This window comes from Mesoplodon densirostris, chromosome 2 (assembly GCF_025265405.1).
Source record: "Mesoplodon densirostris isolate mMesDen1 chromosome 2, mMesDen1 primary haplotype, whole genome shotgun sequence".
Lineage (NCBI taxonomy): Eukaryota > Metazoa > Chordata > Mammalia > Artiodactyla > Ziphiidae > Mesoplodon > Mesoplodon densirostris.
This window is the reverse complement of record NC_082662.1, coordinates 149,973,052-149,992,160: the sequence shown is the minus strand read 5'-3', so window position 1 is coordinate 149,992,160 and position 19,109 is coordinate 149,973,052. Positions and strand designations below refer to the sequence as shown.

The window sequence follows — 19,109 nt, the reverse complement described above, 5'->3', positions numbered from 1 at the left end:
TAGAGGACATTTACCACATTGGGTAAATACTTAGCAGTTGAGATATGTCATTAAAAGAATTCAGAGGAGTGACCTCTAAGGATTGAAACACTCAGGAATTTGTTCCCAAAAAGTTGGGACCTGAATTAAATCTTAAAGAAAAGTTTGATAAGGGAGAGAACAGTCTCTTATATAGAAAAAATATAAACAAAGGTGTAGAGGTGGACATTTTTCTATATTACTTTGGGAAGAGTGAATAGAAAATAGAACTTGACAGTAGTATTTTCTTATAACATATTTTTTTTAACATATTAATTAGCAACCCTAAATCAGATACCTGTTTTCTCTTTTTGATGAATGCTGTTCTTATCTCCATCCTGTTTGGGTATTAATATTTTTAAGTATCAGAGAAGTAGAAATTAAAGATCAAACATATTTTGAAATGCTTGATCATGTAACTTTAGATTCTGAGATCTGATTTAATGACAAGTATGAGAAATGTTGTTTTGTTATCTCCAAAGGCCAGAAAGAGTTTTATTTGTCTAAAAGTTTGACATTTTTCATCTGATGCAAGGTAAAAATAAGAAGATTTTTTTAGGAGGCATGGCTTAATAAGAATGTACCTTACTTAAAAAAAAAAAAAACACCTTACTTAACTAATGCAGTTTAAGTTGGAAATTCAAATTCATTAAATCATCTTAAGCAGTGATAAGCACAAAAAAGTATTATGTTTTTCTAAACTCCAAGACTGAATTTGTTCCTTATATTATAGTAGATTTTTATTTAACCAATCATAGTACCTAGCATAATGTATTTTACATTGTCATGAAAGTTACTGGCAGTAGCAGCGGTAGCAGTAGCAGAGTTAGTGTGTTTAATCCATTCCAAGCGTTGCATCATGCATGCTATCCTGATTAAACTCTCACGACAACGCAGTGGTGTAGCTATGATTATTTTCCCCACTTTATAGATGGGGAAACTGAAAGTCATTGAGATTTAGGAACTGGATAAAAATTAAAAACAAAACAAAAAAACTATTACGTGGCAGAGCCTTGCTTCTAACCCAAGTAGTTTTGATTCCAGTGCCTGAGCTCTTAAGAAAGACAGCGATTGACTCTTAGGTCAAACATTTAGTAAATGAGGGCCATGTGAATGGACAGTTTCCCACATCCAATGTCACTTTTCATCTAGACTATGTAGATTTTCTGGTGGCGTCTGGATCAGCACCCATCTAAACACTATTATTAATCAGTTTGGTTGGGAATTTCACTTGGCCAAATCTCCCTCTCAGTGTCTCTGCTAATTTCTATTAATGGATGTCTGTAAAACATATTAATTATTTTGGTTTGAGTAATGTAGTACAAAAAGGAAACAACTCCTGCCTTTTGCAGTTCAAGTTTTAAAGAGAAGGCTTGATATAATTGGTTAATAGGAATGTTCTTCAGAGTAAAATAGAGAAGCATGGGAGCTTGAAGCAGAGGTATTGAAACCCTGAATGGTAAGAAAGGACTGATCACTGTGATACAAGAGAAATGCCACAGAGTGTCTCTTGTCCTTGACTTGGATATGTGCCACAGCCTCTTGGTATCTGTGGGGACATCCCTCTCCTTGCTAATGCAGTAGTGCACTGGTGATGTGGGAGGAGAAGTGAGATGGCTCCTATGTGGATACTTTCCTCTTACCAGGTATGGGCACGATGCACGGGTTTGTCTTGAGTTGAAAATGCCTTTGGAGTCTATTCACAATGGCACATAGTAAATTAACTTCATTACCTTAGACTATAGTAACTTCCAAATCTGGGATGCTTTTAGTTACCAACTAAGATGAATACTCTGAACTTCTTCCCAGTAGGAGAGGTATTTAAATTTAAAATGCATATTCACAGTGATGATTTGGTTTCATGTTCAATATTTACAATTATACTGGGTATTTCCTATTTCCCATACTTTTTCTATGAAGAGAAAAAAAGCAAAACAGAAGACACATGTGTATATGAATAAACACATGTCATTGCAAGAGTGTGTAGAGAAAAAACTCAGTAGTAAGCAGAAGAGAAACAAAATGTGACTGTGATTAAGCTTCCATGTTACAAGTGTGGAGAGTGTTTTATTTCATCCAATCAAAAGGAATTCTTTGTATATTCAGTAAAGACTAACAGTAGGAAGATGACATTGTCAAGAGTTGGGCGTTTGAAAGAAAGCTGGAAGCTGGAAGTGAGAAGATTAGAAAAGAATACCATATCCAGACAATGACTGTTCTGGTTAGATTCTAAATAGTTAAGATATTTCGCCTCACAACATTAACAGATAATGTCTCAAATCAATGCTTGTTATGTTGCCCAATGCTGAAAAATATTTTTGCCTCTTTTTTCCAGTGACCAATTTAAACCATTTAAGAACCACAGTCAGCCAGAATTTATGAGCAAAACCTCATACTTGTCTGTGATCAAGTGAAATTCTTCTCTTTCTCCTTAACTTACAAGTACAAATAACTTGAAAAATTTGAAGAAAGAAAAAAAGTAATCATCACTCCACTTATTCCAAGAATCAATTTTTACTGTGGTGTGACCTTTCAGAATTTGTTTTTATGCGTATATGTCTTTGTAGATAGTTGCAATCAAGGTACCTATAATTCTATGTTTTGCTTTTTAATGTTGTAAGATAAACATTCACTTGTGTTTCTACATGGAACAGTAGTTGAATTGCTGCCTAATATTATTTAGAGAATCATGTTTATAATCATTTCTCTATTTTTAAATTATTGACATCCTAGTAATATCAGTATCTATTTTCAGCAGATTATAGCAAAGTGGGAAATGACTTTATCACAACATACTTTTAAGACTTATCATACCTATAATCATATCATACACATAACTACAGTGAATTTCACAAAAGTTACAACCACTTATAATCTTAACAACAGTACCAGTATTGCAGGTTTATTATGATACTGGTTTGAGTGATAATATTAAACAAAATCATTTTCTTTCTTGTAAGATACTTCAAATTTGCTGCAGTTTACTCTCTTTTGCTGTAACTAAATATGAGCATTTGTTTCTGGTCTTTTTTGTTGTTGTTGTTATCCTTTAAATGAATTTTCCTTTCATTTAGTGATTGGTACTTTATTATTTTTTTTGTAAAAATTTGATCTCTTCAGATAGTATAGATTTTAATTTATTTTAATTGATGACATAAATGTTGGAAAATCTGGCTTTATATCTTTTTTAGATTTTAATTTTTACTTGATTTTTATATATTCATATCTGTCAGTATTTCCCCTTGTGATTTCTTCTATTACTTTGAAAAGGAGAATGTTATTTTTCTATATATATCTGATATATATTCTAATTTAGATTCAGTTGAAATAATTACAATGGTTATATTGAACCATTTAACCCTTTGGAGCTTATTTTTACTAGATACTATAAAATATGAATTAGAGATAAATATTTTTAAAAGAAATAATCTTACTTTATGCATCTTGTCTTCAGATGCTAGTTTGTATATAATTATTAATTCTTTTCTACTTATTACATATTTATTTGTATGTCAACACTTCTATCCTCTTAGTTATTCATGCTTATGATGTCCTGTTTATAGTTTTTTTGGCCAGTTTTCATTGATATGATTGCCCATGTGCTGTTCAGAATAAATTTAAGAATGTTGTTGCTAAGTATTCTAAAACATAAGCAAAAAAATATTCTTTTTGAGATTTTTAATGTATTAAATCCATAAATTAACTTGGCAGAATAACATTTTAATATTTAGCTTTCTTTTATATAACCGTGGTCTTTTTTCATTTAAAAAATCCTTTATGTTTTTCAATAAGGAGTACTATTTAATTCAATGTCATGATAAACCTGGAACATTCATCCTGTTGCTGGGATTATGAATGAATGGTTCCTTCTTCAACCTTCCCAAATCTGACTTGTGTATCTCTTCTGGAAAGCTGGAGGCACCATCTGGTATCAGCCATGAAATACAAATTGTATAATTTGGGTAAATCTACATAATAGTCAAATGCTCTGATATTTGCGTCTAATATTGACATTGCACAAAATAAAGATGGATGGTAAAGTTTGCATAACGGTTTAAGCTAGGCTACAGAGGGTTACAAGGAGGAAGAGAATATCCTCCTGGCATGGCACCTGCAAAGGGAGCGCCCCTGGGTAGCAGGATACCTGTGGTTCAAGTGCACACCCACACTGGCCCCTCTGGTCCCTGAGGTCCCACCTAGGGATGAAGGCTGTCAGATTCCCCCTCCTGCCATTGGGACCCAAGCACTGTGCTCAAGCTGGAAACAGGGTCTGGTGAAGTTGAGCCAGATATCTCCTCTGTCTCTGGCCCCATTGCCTCAACTCTTGGCAGACAGATGACCACCAGAGATCTTTAAACCGTGGTGCTGGGAAGTGCCTGGCATATGGATTGGGAGTTCATTAAAAGGCTTGTCCCAGCTGAGAGGCTAAGACTTGGCCTCTAACCTTGGCCAGCACTTGAGTGCCCTCATCCTAACCCTCCCCATCCTCACATCCAGGTCCTCACTGGGGCAGATGGCAGAAGCAGGGACTGGGGTGCTGGGTATGGCTGGGGACATATGGGGATGGGTGAACAGGTGGCTGAGAACCTGTCCCCAGAAGGTGATAGGGGCAGGACCATGTATGAGATGAGGCTACAAACTTGGAGTACATGTTAACATCTTCCCATTGAAGTTTGCTTTATGAAACATAAATTCAGACATAAAATTATTTCAAGACAGTGACTGCAAAGCATTAAACTCCAAAGCAGGGGTTCTTTTGAGAGTAGGGCCTGGTACAACTGTACCGGTCACAAGTCCATTCAGCCACCTCTTTGTTTATAAGATACACCCAGATACTTCTGACTCTCTTATATTCAAGACCCTACTCTTTAAATGTATTTGCTTTCTCCTGCCTATTTGAACCAAGCTTAAGGATAGAGTGCCTGTTTGTTGAATGAATGAATGAATGCAAGTATTTAGGGAAAAGCATACACATATTATAACATATATACAGACACATGCAAAGCATCTATATTTTGCCATGCCTCTGATTCTCATTGTTTGCAAATAAACTGTTTACTTCGTAAATATGGTTTTGGACCACTGAATTGTATTTTCCCTGAAAACATGATCAAAGGATTGCATATATTTGTTTAGTTGTGGAAACAGGGCTGAAGTTAAGTGTGTTTTCCTAATATGTGGAAATTTCAGCAATATTAATGATTCTTTTCTAAGGATTTGCAAGCATATTTCTCTTTCAAAAACATTTTACTGCTCCTTTTGTAGTTTTTCTTTTCTTTATCCCCCCCGATGTTTACTTTTATTTGGAAGACTATTAATGCTAAAGAATTGTCTAAGAAAACAATTAAAACTTTGAAATGAATTCTAATATTTTTCATTTTAAAGTTTAAAACACAGTCTCCTATAAGAATATCATATCTAAATTTAGAAATGTTCTGGAAGATAGTATTAATTTTCTTCTTGTTTGCTTTCAGAGTATCTTGATCACATTGGAAAGCTTGTTAGTTAAATTTTATTAAATAGCATGACTTAAAATATTATATGTTTTATTATTTGAGTATATCTTGTCAATGCTTGGATATATTTTGATGTTAAAATGCCATTTTAGTGTATGGTGTTAGTGTTCTAATTTCATTCTTTTACATGTAGCTGTCCAGTTTTCCCAGCAGTACTTATTGAAGAGGCTGTCTTTTCTCCATTGTATGTTCTTGCCTCCTTTGTCGTAAATTAGGTGCCCATATGTGCAGGGGTTTATCTCTGGGCAGTCAATCCTGTACCACTGATCTGTATTTCTGTTTTTGTGCCAGTACCATACTGTCTTGATTACTGTAGCTTTGTGGTATAGTTTGAAGTCTGGGAGTCTGATTCCTCCAACTCCGTTTTTCTTTCTCAAGATTGCTGTGGCTGTTTGGGGTCTTTTGTGTTTCCATATGAACTGTAAGATTTTTTGTTCTAATTCTGTGAAGAATGCCATTGATAGTTTGATAGGGATTGCATTAAATCTGTAGATTGCTTCGGGCAGTATAGTCATTTTCACAATATTGATTCTTCCAATCCAAGAACATGGTATATTTCTCCATCTGTTTATGTCATCTTTGATTTCTTTCATCAGTGTTTTATAGTTTTCTGAGTACAAGTCTTTCGCCTCCTTAGGCAGGTTTATTCCTAGGTATTTTATTCTTTTTTGTTGCAGTGGTGAATGGGAGTGTTTCCTTAATTTCTCTTTCTGATTTTCCGTTGTTGGTGTATAGGAATGTTAGAGATTTCTGTACATTAATTTTGTATGCTGCAACCTTACCAGATTCATTGATTAGTTCTAGTAGTTTTCTGGTGGCATCTTCAGGATTTTCTATGTATAGTATCATGTCACCTGCAAACAGTGACAGTTTTACTTCTTTTCCAATTTGTATTCCATTTATTTCTTTTTCTTCTCTGATTGTCATGGCTAGGACTTACAAAACTATGTTGAATAATAGCGGCGAGAGTGGACATCCTTGTCTTGTTCCTGATCCTAGTGGAAGTGCTTTCAGTTTTTCACCATTGAGTATGATGCTTGCTGTGGGTTTGTCATTTATGGCCTTTATTACGTTGAGGTAGGTTCCCTTTATGCCCATTTTCTGGAGAGTTTTTATCATAAATGGTGTTGAATTTTGTCGAAAGCTTTTTCTACATCTATTGAGATGATCATATGGTTTTTATTCTTCAATTTGTTAATGTGGTGTATCACATTGATTGATTTGCTTATACTGAAGAATTCTTGCATCCCTGGTATAAATCCCACTTGATCATGGTGTATGATCCTTTTAATGTGCTGTTGGATTCTGTTTGCTAGTGTTTTGCTCAGGATTTTTGCATCTATGTTCATCAGTGATACTGGTCTATAATTTTCTTTTTTTCTGATATCTTTTTCTGGAGTTTATCTTAAACTCCAAATGGATTAAAGACTTAAATGTAAGACCAGACACAATAAAACTGTTAGAGGAAAACATAGGAAAAACACTCTTTGATGTAAACCACAGCAAGATCTTTTTTGACCCATCTCCTAGAGTAACAGAAACAAAAATAAACAAATGGGACTTAATTAAACTTAATAGCTTTTGCCCAGCAGAGGAAACCATAAACAAGACAAAAAGACAACCCTCAGAATGGGAGAAAATATTTGCAAATGAAACAACAAAGGATTAATCTCCAAAATATACCAACAGCTCATGGAGCTCAATATCAAAGAAAACAAACAATCCAGTTAAAAAATGGGCAGAAGACCTAAATAGACATTTCTCCAAAGAAGACATACAGATGGCCGAGAAGCACATGAAAAGCTGCTCAACATCACTAAATATTAGAGAAATGCAAATCAAAACTACAATGAGGTATTACCTTATGCCAGTCAGAATGGCCATTATCAAAAAAGCTAGAAACAATAAATGCTGGAAAGGGTGTGGTGAAAAGGGAACCCTCTTGCAGTGTTGGTGGGAATGTAAATTGATACAACCACTATGGAAAACAGTATGGAGGTTCCTCAAAAAACTAAAAATAGAAATACCATATGACCCAGCAATACCACCACTGGGCATATACCCTGATAAAACCATAATTCAAAAATAGACATGCACCCCAATGTTCACTGCAGCACTGTTTACAATAGCCAGGACATGGAACCAACCTAAATGTCCATCAACAGACAAATGGATAAAGAAGATGTGGCACATATATACAATGGAATATTAGTCATAAAAAGAAACGAAATTGAGTTATTTGTAGTGAGGTGGATGGACCTAGAGACGTGAAGTAAGTGAAGTAAGAGTGAAGAGTGAAGTAAGTCAGAAAGAGAAAAACAAATACCGTATGCTAATACATATATATGCAATCTAAAAAAAAGAATGGTACTGATGAACCTAGTTGCAGGGTAGGAATAAAGAGGTAGATATAGAGAATGGAATTCTGACATGGGGTGGGAGGGCGAAGCTGGGGTGAAGTGAGAGTAGCATCGACATATATACACTACCGAATGTAAAATAGTTGGCTGGTGGGAAGCAGCAACAGAGCACAGGGAGATTGGCTAGGTGCTTTGCAATGACCTAGAGGGGTGGGATAGGGAGGATGGGAGGGAGGCTCAAGAGGGAGGGGATAAGGGGACATGTGTATGCATATGGCTGATTCGCTTTGTTTTGCAACAGAAACTAACACAGTATGGTGAAGCAATTGTACTCCAATAAAGATGTATTTTTTAAAAAATTTGTTATTTTGGAGTTTTCATTTTCAGATCCATATAATCAGCAATATCTTTGCTCAAAAAAATGCCATTTTTAGTATTACAGGTGAAACTGAGCATCTGAATTTTGTTGGCCATTAAAAATCCCACGGCTGTTGTTGTAAGAATGCTTGCTGGAGCCCTGGCCAAAGTCCAGTCTAAGCAATAACATCCTACTCAGTATACCTCACAGTCCTGTGAGGACTGTCAATTATTAAGGCATTCTTCTTTGCTTCCTCCTCTAAACAGCTGTGAAACATTACTGAATTCATGTTCATGACTTTTTCTATATCCTGTTCAGTCCAAGTGAAATGAGCCTTTCATTATACATATATTATCTGCAGTATTGCTAAGTGCATACGTTTAAGGTTATACAACTCACTGTTAAATGAATAATCTTTTTGGAAATTAAAGCAGAATGCTGTGTAATCAATATTAGATAACATGCTGTGCATGAATTCATCTTTGACTCAGATTTTATAAAACACACCAAGTACATCACTTCATGTCAAAATAATCATTAAGGGCCTTTAAGTGGTCTTGAAAATTACCTGTTCTAATGTGAGTAGGCATGTACTCAATTAAATGAGGCCTGAAATATACTTGGCATTGGCTCAGCTCAAAGTCAGGAAACAGTTCTGTTTTTGTGGCTTAGATGCAAATCATTTAAAAATGGTGCTGGACAGCAACATTTTAATTAAATGAGGAGAGAGAAATCTGGAAAGAGTGTATCGTAGATTAAACTGAAAACAGTGAAAGTAAATATAGTTATTAATCTGATTTTCTGTACCATCCCAAGGCAAGAAACAATTTATTAATTTTCATGTAAACAATATTAATATTTTGAATATGTATATATTTATGTTAGCAACTTTGCATGTAGAAGACATCATTGATTTGTGTAAAATTATTGACTAAGAGTGGAATTTTTACAAAGTGGAATGTGTTGAGATTCAGCTCATGGGAAGGCGTTTTGAATACGCCATATCACAGTGCCTGGAATTTCTTTGCTCTGATGTCACGCTCTGTTAATCCAGTGTTCTCTTCAAGTCCCATACCGCATCTTCTCCCTGATACCTTCACTGTATATTTCCCTAGAGCTTGGGGGTCTTTCTCTGGACACTGAAGAAATTTGCTGTCCCTCTGTATCTATATCACTTGCCCTTCTCTGATGCTAGATTAAACTGTTAAGTTTTTCATAACTTGCTGTTTTTTTTAAGTTTTCAACTATATTTAAATTTCCATTATGGCAAGCCCTGTGATTTATATATTTCTTTTGTTCTTTTACAGTGCTTTGCAAATATTGATTAATTTATAATGCAGCTTAGGGGTTTTCATTTTAACTTTTCACATATTTATGTATAACTATAAATATAAAGCCAAGAACTGCATAATTTTTTTCAAAAAAGCAAGGAAATTGTGAACATTGTTATCAGATCATTCACAGACAGTATTGAGACCCCAGCCAGCAGCAGTAAATATTCCTCTTATTATCAAGGAGCCCCTTTGAGTAAAGAAAAACTATAAGGATCAGAAATCTGTTAGTAGAAAGGAAAAAGGAAGTGAGGAACTGGATATCGATCTTGCCAAGTGAAGCAGTGAAAGAAAATATTACGCTGTGAACTTCTTTCCACTATTTTCTCAAATTCAATCCAGCAACTTGGGTTAAGAGAACAATGGCTGAGATGTTGGAGATAAATCCAACCCATCTGATAAATCCCTAGGAAACATGAAATAACACAATTAATGAGAAGAGGAAAGACTTTTTTAGAGTTTCAGACAGTTATTTTTTTAAATCAAAAGTGGTCTTCTGAAGCATGACATACTCCTTATATTTTTAATAACACGTTACCTTAATGTTCTTTTGCTTTTTAAGATAAGCTGTATGTGGAAAATTGTATCTATTGATTATCTGCATCAAGAACTTGATTAAAGAGCAAAACATTTGGTTAAAAGAGTAAACTGAAGACTTTCTCAGTTGACTAGTCAGTGTCATCATGCTGATCATGTAGCATGGTCTTTAGCTATAGCTTGGAGGCTCCATGGTAAAATGAAAAGAGCACAGAATAAAGGGTCTGAAGGCCTGGGCTTAACCTTTATTCTTTTTTTCCCCTTCTCTCCCTTCTTCCCGTCTTCAAACATTTACTGAGAATCTATTATAGATACACTGAGACAATTCATCTCCTTGGGCTGACAGCCAAGTAAGGGAGACAAAAAAGCAATGGCAGTCACAGTATTATGTGGTAGATGCCATCATGTCGCAGGCACACAGTATTGTGGTAGCCTTCAAAGGGACTGGTTGGCTTTGGCTTATCATCCAACCTTCAGTTTTTTGTATAATTATATGTATTTTAACTTCTTCATGAGGTTGTTGTGAGGCTCAAAGGAAGCCACTATATGTTACAAAGTATTGTGAATTGTACTTACAGATATCGATAGTTATAGGTAATAGCAGTAATTTGATAAGGTACAGAGCTGTCATGAAAACTTGATATATAGAATTTAAAAAGAAATTAGTTTTAATAAAGAATGTTTTTGTTTTCTCTAATATAAAATCCTAAATTTTCATTTCCTCTTTGAAATCCCCATGGTTCATTCTGAAAAAATTTTTTTTCTATGTTAATGAGTACTCCCACACTACCTTTTCCATACTTCTCTTTATGCATTTATTGTATTGTACTGTAATTACATATTAGTTTTATTTTCTCCACTAGATCCATCAGGACTTTGAGGGTAGGGTTCATGTTTGATCATCCTTATGTTACTGGTGGCAACCATATATAGTACATGATCAATGTGTGTTTGTTAAATAGATTAGAGAAGGAATTTTCTAGTGAGGTTTCTTTGTGTTTTTAATTATATCTACTAGGCAAGAGAGATAATTTTCTTTGTTCTATTAAAGATAATATCCAGGCATGTGACACTAAAGAATTCTAGATATTGTGTGCATCGAATTAGGCACTCCGAACATGGCCTGTCTTGCCCCTGGTCCAGAGGAAAGAAGAAAGTTAATAGTGATGTAATCATTGACAGAATGGAGATCTTGGAAAAGAGGAAATGTTAGTGAGGTGTGGAGGTTGCTCAGTGTAGAAAATATTTTTAGATATCTTAACCTCTTTCTTCACTACCAAAATCTTTCAAGGTCATTTTCTCTGAACCTCAAGTTTTCTTGTCTGTAGATAAGAGAATTGAACCAAATGATCTTTAATGCCCCATCTAGCTTGAGGATTCTGTTTGGAGATTGATGGTTGAATAAAATAGGGTATTATCCCTGCATTCTGTTAAATGTTATTCACCTTCATTCTTTCCATGTCTTTTTTTTTTTTTTTAAAGAAGATGTTGGGGATAGGAGTTTATTAATTAATTTATTTATTTTTGCTGTGTTGGGTCTTCGTTTCTGTGCGAGGGCTTTCTCTAGTTGTGCCAAGCGGGGGCCACTCTTCATCGCGGTGCGCGGGCCTCTCACTATCATGGCCTCTCTTGTTGCGGAGCACAGGCTCCAGACGCACAGGCTCAGTATTTGTGGCTCACGGGCCTAGTTGCTCCGCGGCATGTGGGATCCTCCCAGACCAGGGCTCAAACCCGTGTCCCCTGCATTGGCAGGCAGATTCTCAACCACTGCGCCACCAGGGAAGCCCTACCATGTCTTTATATTACAGACATCAAACAACATTAAAGCATATTGAAGAAAAGGCAAAACATTCAAGAAGATAGGACTTGAATCAGGCTTTATAGAATAAGAGGTGTATGGGCAGATGAAAGACATGGGGATGGCCATGGATGTGATGAGGAAGAGCAGTAGCTTCATGCTAAGGGGTGTGATGAAGTTGGAAGATTAGATAAATAGAAGAGAGGACCTGAAATGCCTTGGAGGGTTCCCATTTAATTTTATAAGCAATAGAGGACCATGTTCAGGCAGGAAGAGAAGACAAAGTTGTACCTGTTGAATGTCATCAAAGGCTTGGCAGGGGATGAAACCAACGTGAGAAAAAAGGAAGAGAAGAGGAAATTGCTCACGACACAGGTGGCATAAGGCTCTGTTAAATGAAGAGAAAGACTGGAATGGACACAAGTCCTGAAAGGGAGGAGGGCTGATTTTGCCAAATGGTTATATCATTCAATTCAAAAGAGTTAGAAAAGATGTTTACAACTGGAGGGATGTGGCGACTCAGCGGGCCTTTACCTCTCCTGAGTATTGCTCATAACTGATAGAAGATTTATCTCAGCTGTCTAGTGTGATTTGCAAAAATGTATATTAATGAGCTTCAGGGGATATTTCCTATCTTTGTTGAAAACAGGTGAATATTTGAATCTCTCAATAACTAAATGAAGGCTAATCAGTCCTCCTATTTTAATAGAATCCCTTAGTCTTCACTATTGAAGAACAGACATATATCAGGGTTATTTTAAAAATTATTATTATAGGGAATGTTCTGGCATGTCTGTACTTTTTATTTTCATATAATTGATTTTTTTTCTAGTATTCTTTGTATTTCTTTCTACTTCTTGAGTTTTGAATTCTAGAATTACTTCAGTATTATACCATGTAGGAACATAGAAACTTGGCTTGACAGTGCTGCTGACAATTTATATGTCAGGGTGTAACTGCCTAGCATATTCTTTGCTGTTTTGCATTCCTTTGCAAAGTATGCCTTTGTTTAATCTTGAGGGAGTGGGCTTCTCCGATTTTCCATATACTCAGGACATGACTTTTACACAGCCAGTGACTGTTCTGCTCTGTATAGAATGCAGATGTTTGCATTTTCACACAGTTTCTTCAATTGCCTCTCCATTCCTTTTGCATACTGCAAGGTGTCTAATCTATGGTGAAGGATGGAGACATTTTTTTCATGTAATTTCTAAGAAAAATTACATGCCTTATGACAGGCATATCGTGCTTCCTTTCCAATTTACCTCATTTATTTCTAAAATTCTAAAAGTCTGTTTTTATATCACACTTAGCACATTATAGAAGGCCTGGCTAATTAACTATTAGCCTTTGAAGTCGTAAAGTCCTTTTCTAGCAGTAAACATTTGAAGCTAGATAATGTCTTATAAAAGCTAAATGTTAAGTATTTTTATAATTTTGTATTGTTATCCTCATTAGATAAAATAGAAAAATTTTCATCCACCCTGGGAATTTAAGGTGATATGTCTGTACACATGATACTTGGATGAATTTTAATACTATTACTTAAATATATGAATGTTTCCTGGGGGAAATAATTGATACCTGTAAAGGCCAGTTTCTGCTTGTCTATTTTAAAGGTTGATTTTCTGTTTTTAGAAAATGGTCTTGGCACATTAAAATGTTTATTATAAACCTGCTGTATATATCTATATCTATATATTTATATCTGTCTCACTGTCATTCTATCAATCAATCAATTTAACCCACACTGGTATCTGGGCTCTTTCTCTTCACCTGACTTAGATCTTGGTTTTCCAAGGAATGCAGTGGTCTCCTCACCTGTTTCCACTTGAAACAATGGTTTGTGCAGTACATTAAGGCAGTCATGAGGGTGTCAGTGACCCCAAAGATAATTATGGTGGTCAAAGCCAGCTTAGGAGAATGGTGATAGTGATGGACAGCAACACCAGCCATGGTGAAGGAAGTGATAGGGACTGTTTTCTGAACTTTTAATATCCTCATATCTGTGCTTCTACAAGTTCTTAAAAACCCTGTGGGATAGACAGGGAAGGGTCATTTGTTTTCTTTTTGTTTAGTATTAAATTTTTTATTTGCAGACAAATTTACAATTTATAGTTGAGAAAGAAGAATTAAAAGATGAATAAGTGATTCATTTAGACTTCAACAACAAAGTAGGTGCCCAATTAATATCACTGACTGGTGAGAGTAAAAAGAGACTGAAACTGGGGTCTCCTGACTCTTTGTCCTATGACATTTTTGACTATCTCTTTGCATTTTCTAAGGCTAAAAATCCACTTTTTAAGGTATGCATAATTTACAGCAAATTTTAAGGTATTCTTTGGTTGCTATAAATTGAGAAGTGGTCTTTGTTGTTTTGCTGACTATTTCTAATTGTTAAATAACCATGTAGTACATAGTGAAAAGATACTTGCAGACATAGTACATTAAAGTCTTTAACACTATTGATCACAATTTTTGACCTATGTCATTTTTATCTCCACAGAAATTGGCCCAGTAACAGTTACCACAGATCCCAAGAAATTTCAGTATGAACTCAGAGAACTCTATGTTCAGGTGAGTTCTTGCATTCAATTTTATTTCTCTTAATGGAAAGGAAAATCATGAACTTTTGGCTGATTTTCTTTAGTTTTAAGTCTGAAAGCAGTGGTTACTGGTTTTTAAATTCTAATACCACTTTTTCTGACTTGATTTGAATGATAGATATGGTAGTGGGACAGATTGGGTTCAAAATATCACCTTCATTTATGCATTGTCTATGGCCGCTTCCATGCAACAATGGCAGAATTCCATAGTTGTGACAGACTGGCCCACAAAGCCTGAAATGTTTACTCTGTGATGCTTTAGAGAAAAAGTTTACTGACTCTTGCTCCAGATGACTCCTTTCCCTGAGAATCATAAGGAGCAGTTAATTCTTTCCCTGTAATAGTAATGGTATAATTACGGTAATTTTGATATTCTTTGCTATAAGTCATCTTTATAAAATTTTTGACTGTAAATATAATTTTTTTAGTAGAGAAGATGAATAATTGGTTTAAATGTTATTCTGAAAACAGGACTTGGAGATAAGGTTGATATGCACCTTCTCCTCATTGCTGCTTTGAGGTCATTATTCCCAAATCCATTAATCCAAAAAGAATTGCTTCTTTGAGGCTGTTTTACTGTCCTACCCTCCATGGATGGTCTCTGCTGCAATTGCCTACAGATCTCTTGGCCATTCCTCATCATTCATTTAAGCTAGTGATACCTGAATCATTGGCTGCCTTTCCCCTCTCGGGCTGCCATCATTCCGGGGCACTTCAGCATTGATGAGAATGACCTGTCAGAACCTTCTCCTCTCAGTTCTTTGACCTGCTATTTGTCTTCAGTGACCTTTTCAGTACTCCACCTCAGTCTTCTATTCTCACACACACCCTCTGGATCTTATGATCACCCCAATCTGTTCCATCTCTCAGATCACTAATTCAAGCAGCTCCACCAAGCTTGTTTTTGCAGCTACTTACACTACAACTACTCCTTCACCCTCATCAAGCACTCTAGTCCATTGACCCCTATCCTGTCTCCCAGGCCATCAGATCTCTCCTTTTTCACTTTCTTCCAGTCTAGCTCAGAGTCCTATCATTTCAAAAACACTCCTTTTTCTTTCTTGTCCATTGCTTTTCTGTTCAAAAGGCAAAACCTCATTCCTGAATGACTGCAGTTATGTCCACCAATGGCCAAGTGCTGTTGAAACCTCACAACATGGCAGGTTGCTTCCACTGTAAATACATGACCACCTATTTTCACTGGACTCTTAATACTTCCATGATCCTACTATGTTTCTTTGGTCAATTAAATCTCCCATTCCTCTCAATGACAGTTGCAAATCTTATCTGTTCTTCTTAAACCTCTATCCCATTACCCTTTTACTACTGGCTATTTCAACTAATGATCTAGTCTGAGCAAGCTCTCTCACTTACTGTTTCACACACAGGCATCTATAAATGGAAGTCCTCTGCTTCCTCACACCTAGCATGTAATCCACCTACATCTGGTATCCATCCTGTCCTCATTCTCTACTTAATCACAACTCCTTGGCTTTCTCAGGATCTTAACCTATCAAACTTTTTTTCAACTGCTTAAGTGTTTCCATTTACTTTTAAATATGTTTCAGTCTCCCCCCAAAACAAACGCATCCCAACAAATGAAAACATTATAAGCAAAACAATATAAACAACAAATCTCTGTTTTTGTCAAATCCTCTTACAAATAACTTATCTCTCTCAGTTCCTTCAGTGTCAAGAATATGGTCTGTATTGACTGCCATCTTTTCTTCACATCCCTTCCCCATCTGCTCCTCAGTCTGTTTCCGTCTAGTTGCCACACCCCTGCCCTGTCAAAGTAGCTCTAGTTGGTGATACATGATTTGTATTTTGCTAAATGCAGTGGTAGCATTTCACTTGTCAGCATATTAGATTAACATCTTTGTAATTCTCGGCAATACTGGCCTCTCCTTTCTTCTTGAGACGTTCTCTTCCCTTGCGTATGCTCTCATTTTGTTTCCCACTTTTCCTCAGCTTCCTAGGCAGCTCATTTCTGTCCAATTGGCCATTAAATGTTTAGGATCCTAGAAAGTTTTGAAAGTGGCCCCATTTTTTCTCTCATTTTTATATCTTCTCTTTAGGAGAAATCATCCATACCCACATAAATATGTTTCTAGCTTAGGCTTCTCCTCTGAGAAATAGACCCTTATGTCAGGCTCTTAGATGTCACAGTGGCCCTCCAAAGTGAAACTCACAAATGTTCTCTTTCCACTGCCTCATATCTGGTCCTAAATCCTTGTTCTTTGTTCTGTGTTTGTTATCTTTGTGAATGATGCCTACAATATTTTGGTTATACTACCAAAGATCTGAGTTATCCTTACTATATCCATTCCTTGCCTCTCCCCCACCCCCTCCAATATACAAACCATGAATCAAGTCTTGGTTTTTAACTTTCTAAATAATTTTGATATCAATTGACTTTTCTCCTTTTCTGTTGACACTGTCCTAGTCCCAGTTACTGTATCTTTAGGCTAAGTTAATGCAAAAAAGCTTCTAAGTGATTTTCCTGCATTTACTCTTCTTTTTATTTTTCCAGGCCTTTCTCTACTCTGACAGACAGACAAAATAATCTCAAAATACATCTCTGAACATTTCTCCCTAATACCCTGCCCACTCACCTCCTACCCCCATCTCATCAAAGTCTTCCCAAGTTCATGAGTGACCCGAGGCCTGTCAACCTAGAGCCCTACCTAGAGCCGCTCTCTCCCTTGGACCCTGAGCTCTGCCATAGGGGCCTTGCATAGAGCCTCCTCCTGTCTGTATCCCTACCTGTCTCCCCACAGGACCTTTACACATGCTGTTCTCCTTGCATAGGAAGTTCTTGTTCTTCATCCTGCCCTCACGTCCATGCTCCTTTAACCTAGTTTAAAATCCTATATTCAAAATCTCATCTGGAATACCACTTCCTCAGAAAATCCTGCCCTATCCTCCAGGCTTGGTCATATCTCACTGTCTCTCTCCATCACAAACTAGTTGGCATTTCACAGTGAAGAACTATGTCTGATTTAGCTCATCAGTGAATCCCTTAGTAAAATGCCTGGCGTATAGAATGTGCTGAATTTTTGACAAATGCAAGAATGAATGAACAAACGAACAAACGAACCATTATGTACAAATTAACAGAGTCCAAATTAGAGTTTGAAGTTTAATACTTTATTGGCTCACTGTAGGGTGCATGACTTGATTTGGAACTATATACGGTATGAGCATAATTGGGGCATAGGATGAAAAAACTCAAGAGTTCGGCATTCCAAATATGTATTCCATCGTGATTCTTTTATTGTGACTGTCTTTATTTTTAAATTGCATACTAAATTGAATTATGTTTCATAAATATCTAAATAGGTGTATATAGTTATCCCTTGACCGTTTTTCTCTTTTATTCAATTTCTTCTGATAATCTTTTTCATTAATCCTCCATTTCTTTTCTCTTATACCATGTCATTCTTTTTCAGTCATTATCTTGATACTTACTGACAATTTACTTTTCTATCCCTTGATATAGCAACTTCTTTGCCACTTTCGATGTCCACATTCTTTGAAAAATAATTTTACACAAAAATTTCTATCCTGTACATGGATCATAGGAATTAGAAATTGTATCGCCCTAATTGTTTAAAATTTTTATGTTCGGGTATTTTATCATGAGCTCCTGAGGGCAAGAGCCTCGTAGCTCTCATTGAGCCTCTGGTCCACTGTGGGATGAACAAGTGTCTGCAGTAGAGTGGACTTAAATAGCTATAAATGAATGTCATACATGGGTGGCTTCTTTTAAAAATATATATTTAACAGTTAAACTATATCAAATATAATACAAACTTTACTTTGATGGTACAAAAGATACTTAAAAACCTAGGGTTTCCCTGGTGGCGCAGTGGTTGAGAGTCCACCTGCCGATGCAGGGGACACGGGTTCGTGTCCTGGTCTGGGAGGATCCCACATGCCGTGGAGCGGCTGGGTCCGTGAGCCATGGAGCCTGTGCTCCGCAACGGGAGAGGCCACAACAATGAGAGGCCCACGTACTGCAAAAAAAAAAAAAAAAAAAAAAAAAAAAACCTAACCATCAGTTTTTATTATATAAAGATTCAGAAGAGCCAAGTAATGGAGATTTCTAGCTGATAGAATGTTAGGAAGAGATTTACTGTATTCATTTTTTTTCTCTGCAAAAAAGAAATCAGCTGGGATATATTCTTGGAAATCTGGCCAGAATGAAAATGCCTACATTCTCAATGAGACCTGGCGCTGGCACTTCCTGATTTCCTGCCTCTCCCCTTCTTTTGTTCTGATGGATCTTCAGGGAGTGCCCTTATCCTCCTTGCTCCATTTGTCTCCAGGGTGAAGGCTTGTGATTCTTAATCATACTCCATTGATTCTCTCCCCAGCCAACCTCTGGAATTGAACTTGATACAGACACTCTATAGGGTCATATAGCATCTTTGTTCAAGAAGATAATCTTTCTCCCCTGGAATGAAAGCTGGTGTCCATTTCTCTGGAGATTTCCTCTGTACTGGCTACATCTTATGGAATTTATTTTTGAATTGTCTTGGGATCCAAGGGGATGCTTAATTAGAACAACCAGCCAGGGAAG

General features: G+C 36.2%; 1 protein-coding gene across 7 annotated transcripts in view; it reads left to right on the top strand.

Annotated features, from left to right (window-relative positions):
* Positions 1 to 19,109, top strand: part of HMCN1 (hemicentin 1) — a 755,474-nt gene that overhangs the window by 320,300 nt on the left and 416,065 nt on the right. For all 7 annotated transcript variants that reach the window (XR_009531210.1, XM_060091137.1, XM_060091136.1 and 4 more), the window contains one exon: positions 14,425 to 14,495. Coding sequence is in view for 4 of the 7 variants with exons in the window: in XM_060091134.1 (XP_059947117.1) it covers positions 14,425 to 14,495 (71 nt within the window). In the remaining 3 variants the exon portion in view is untranslated. The remainder of the gene's footprint in view (positions 1 to 14,424; positions 14,496 to 19,109) is intronic.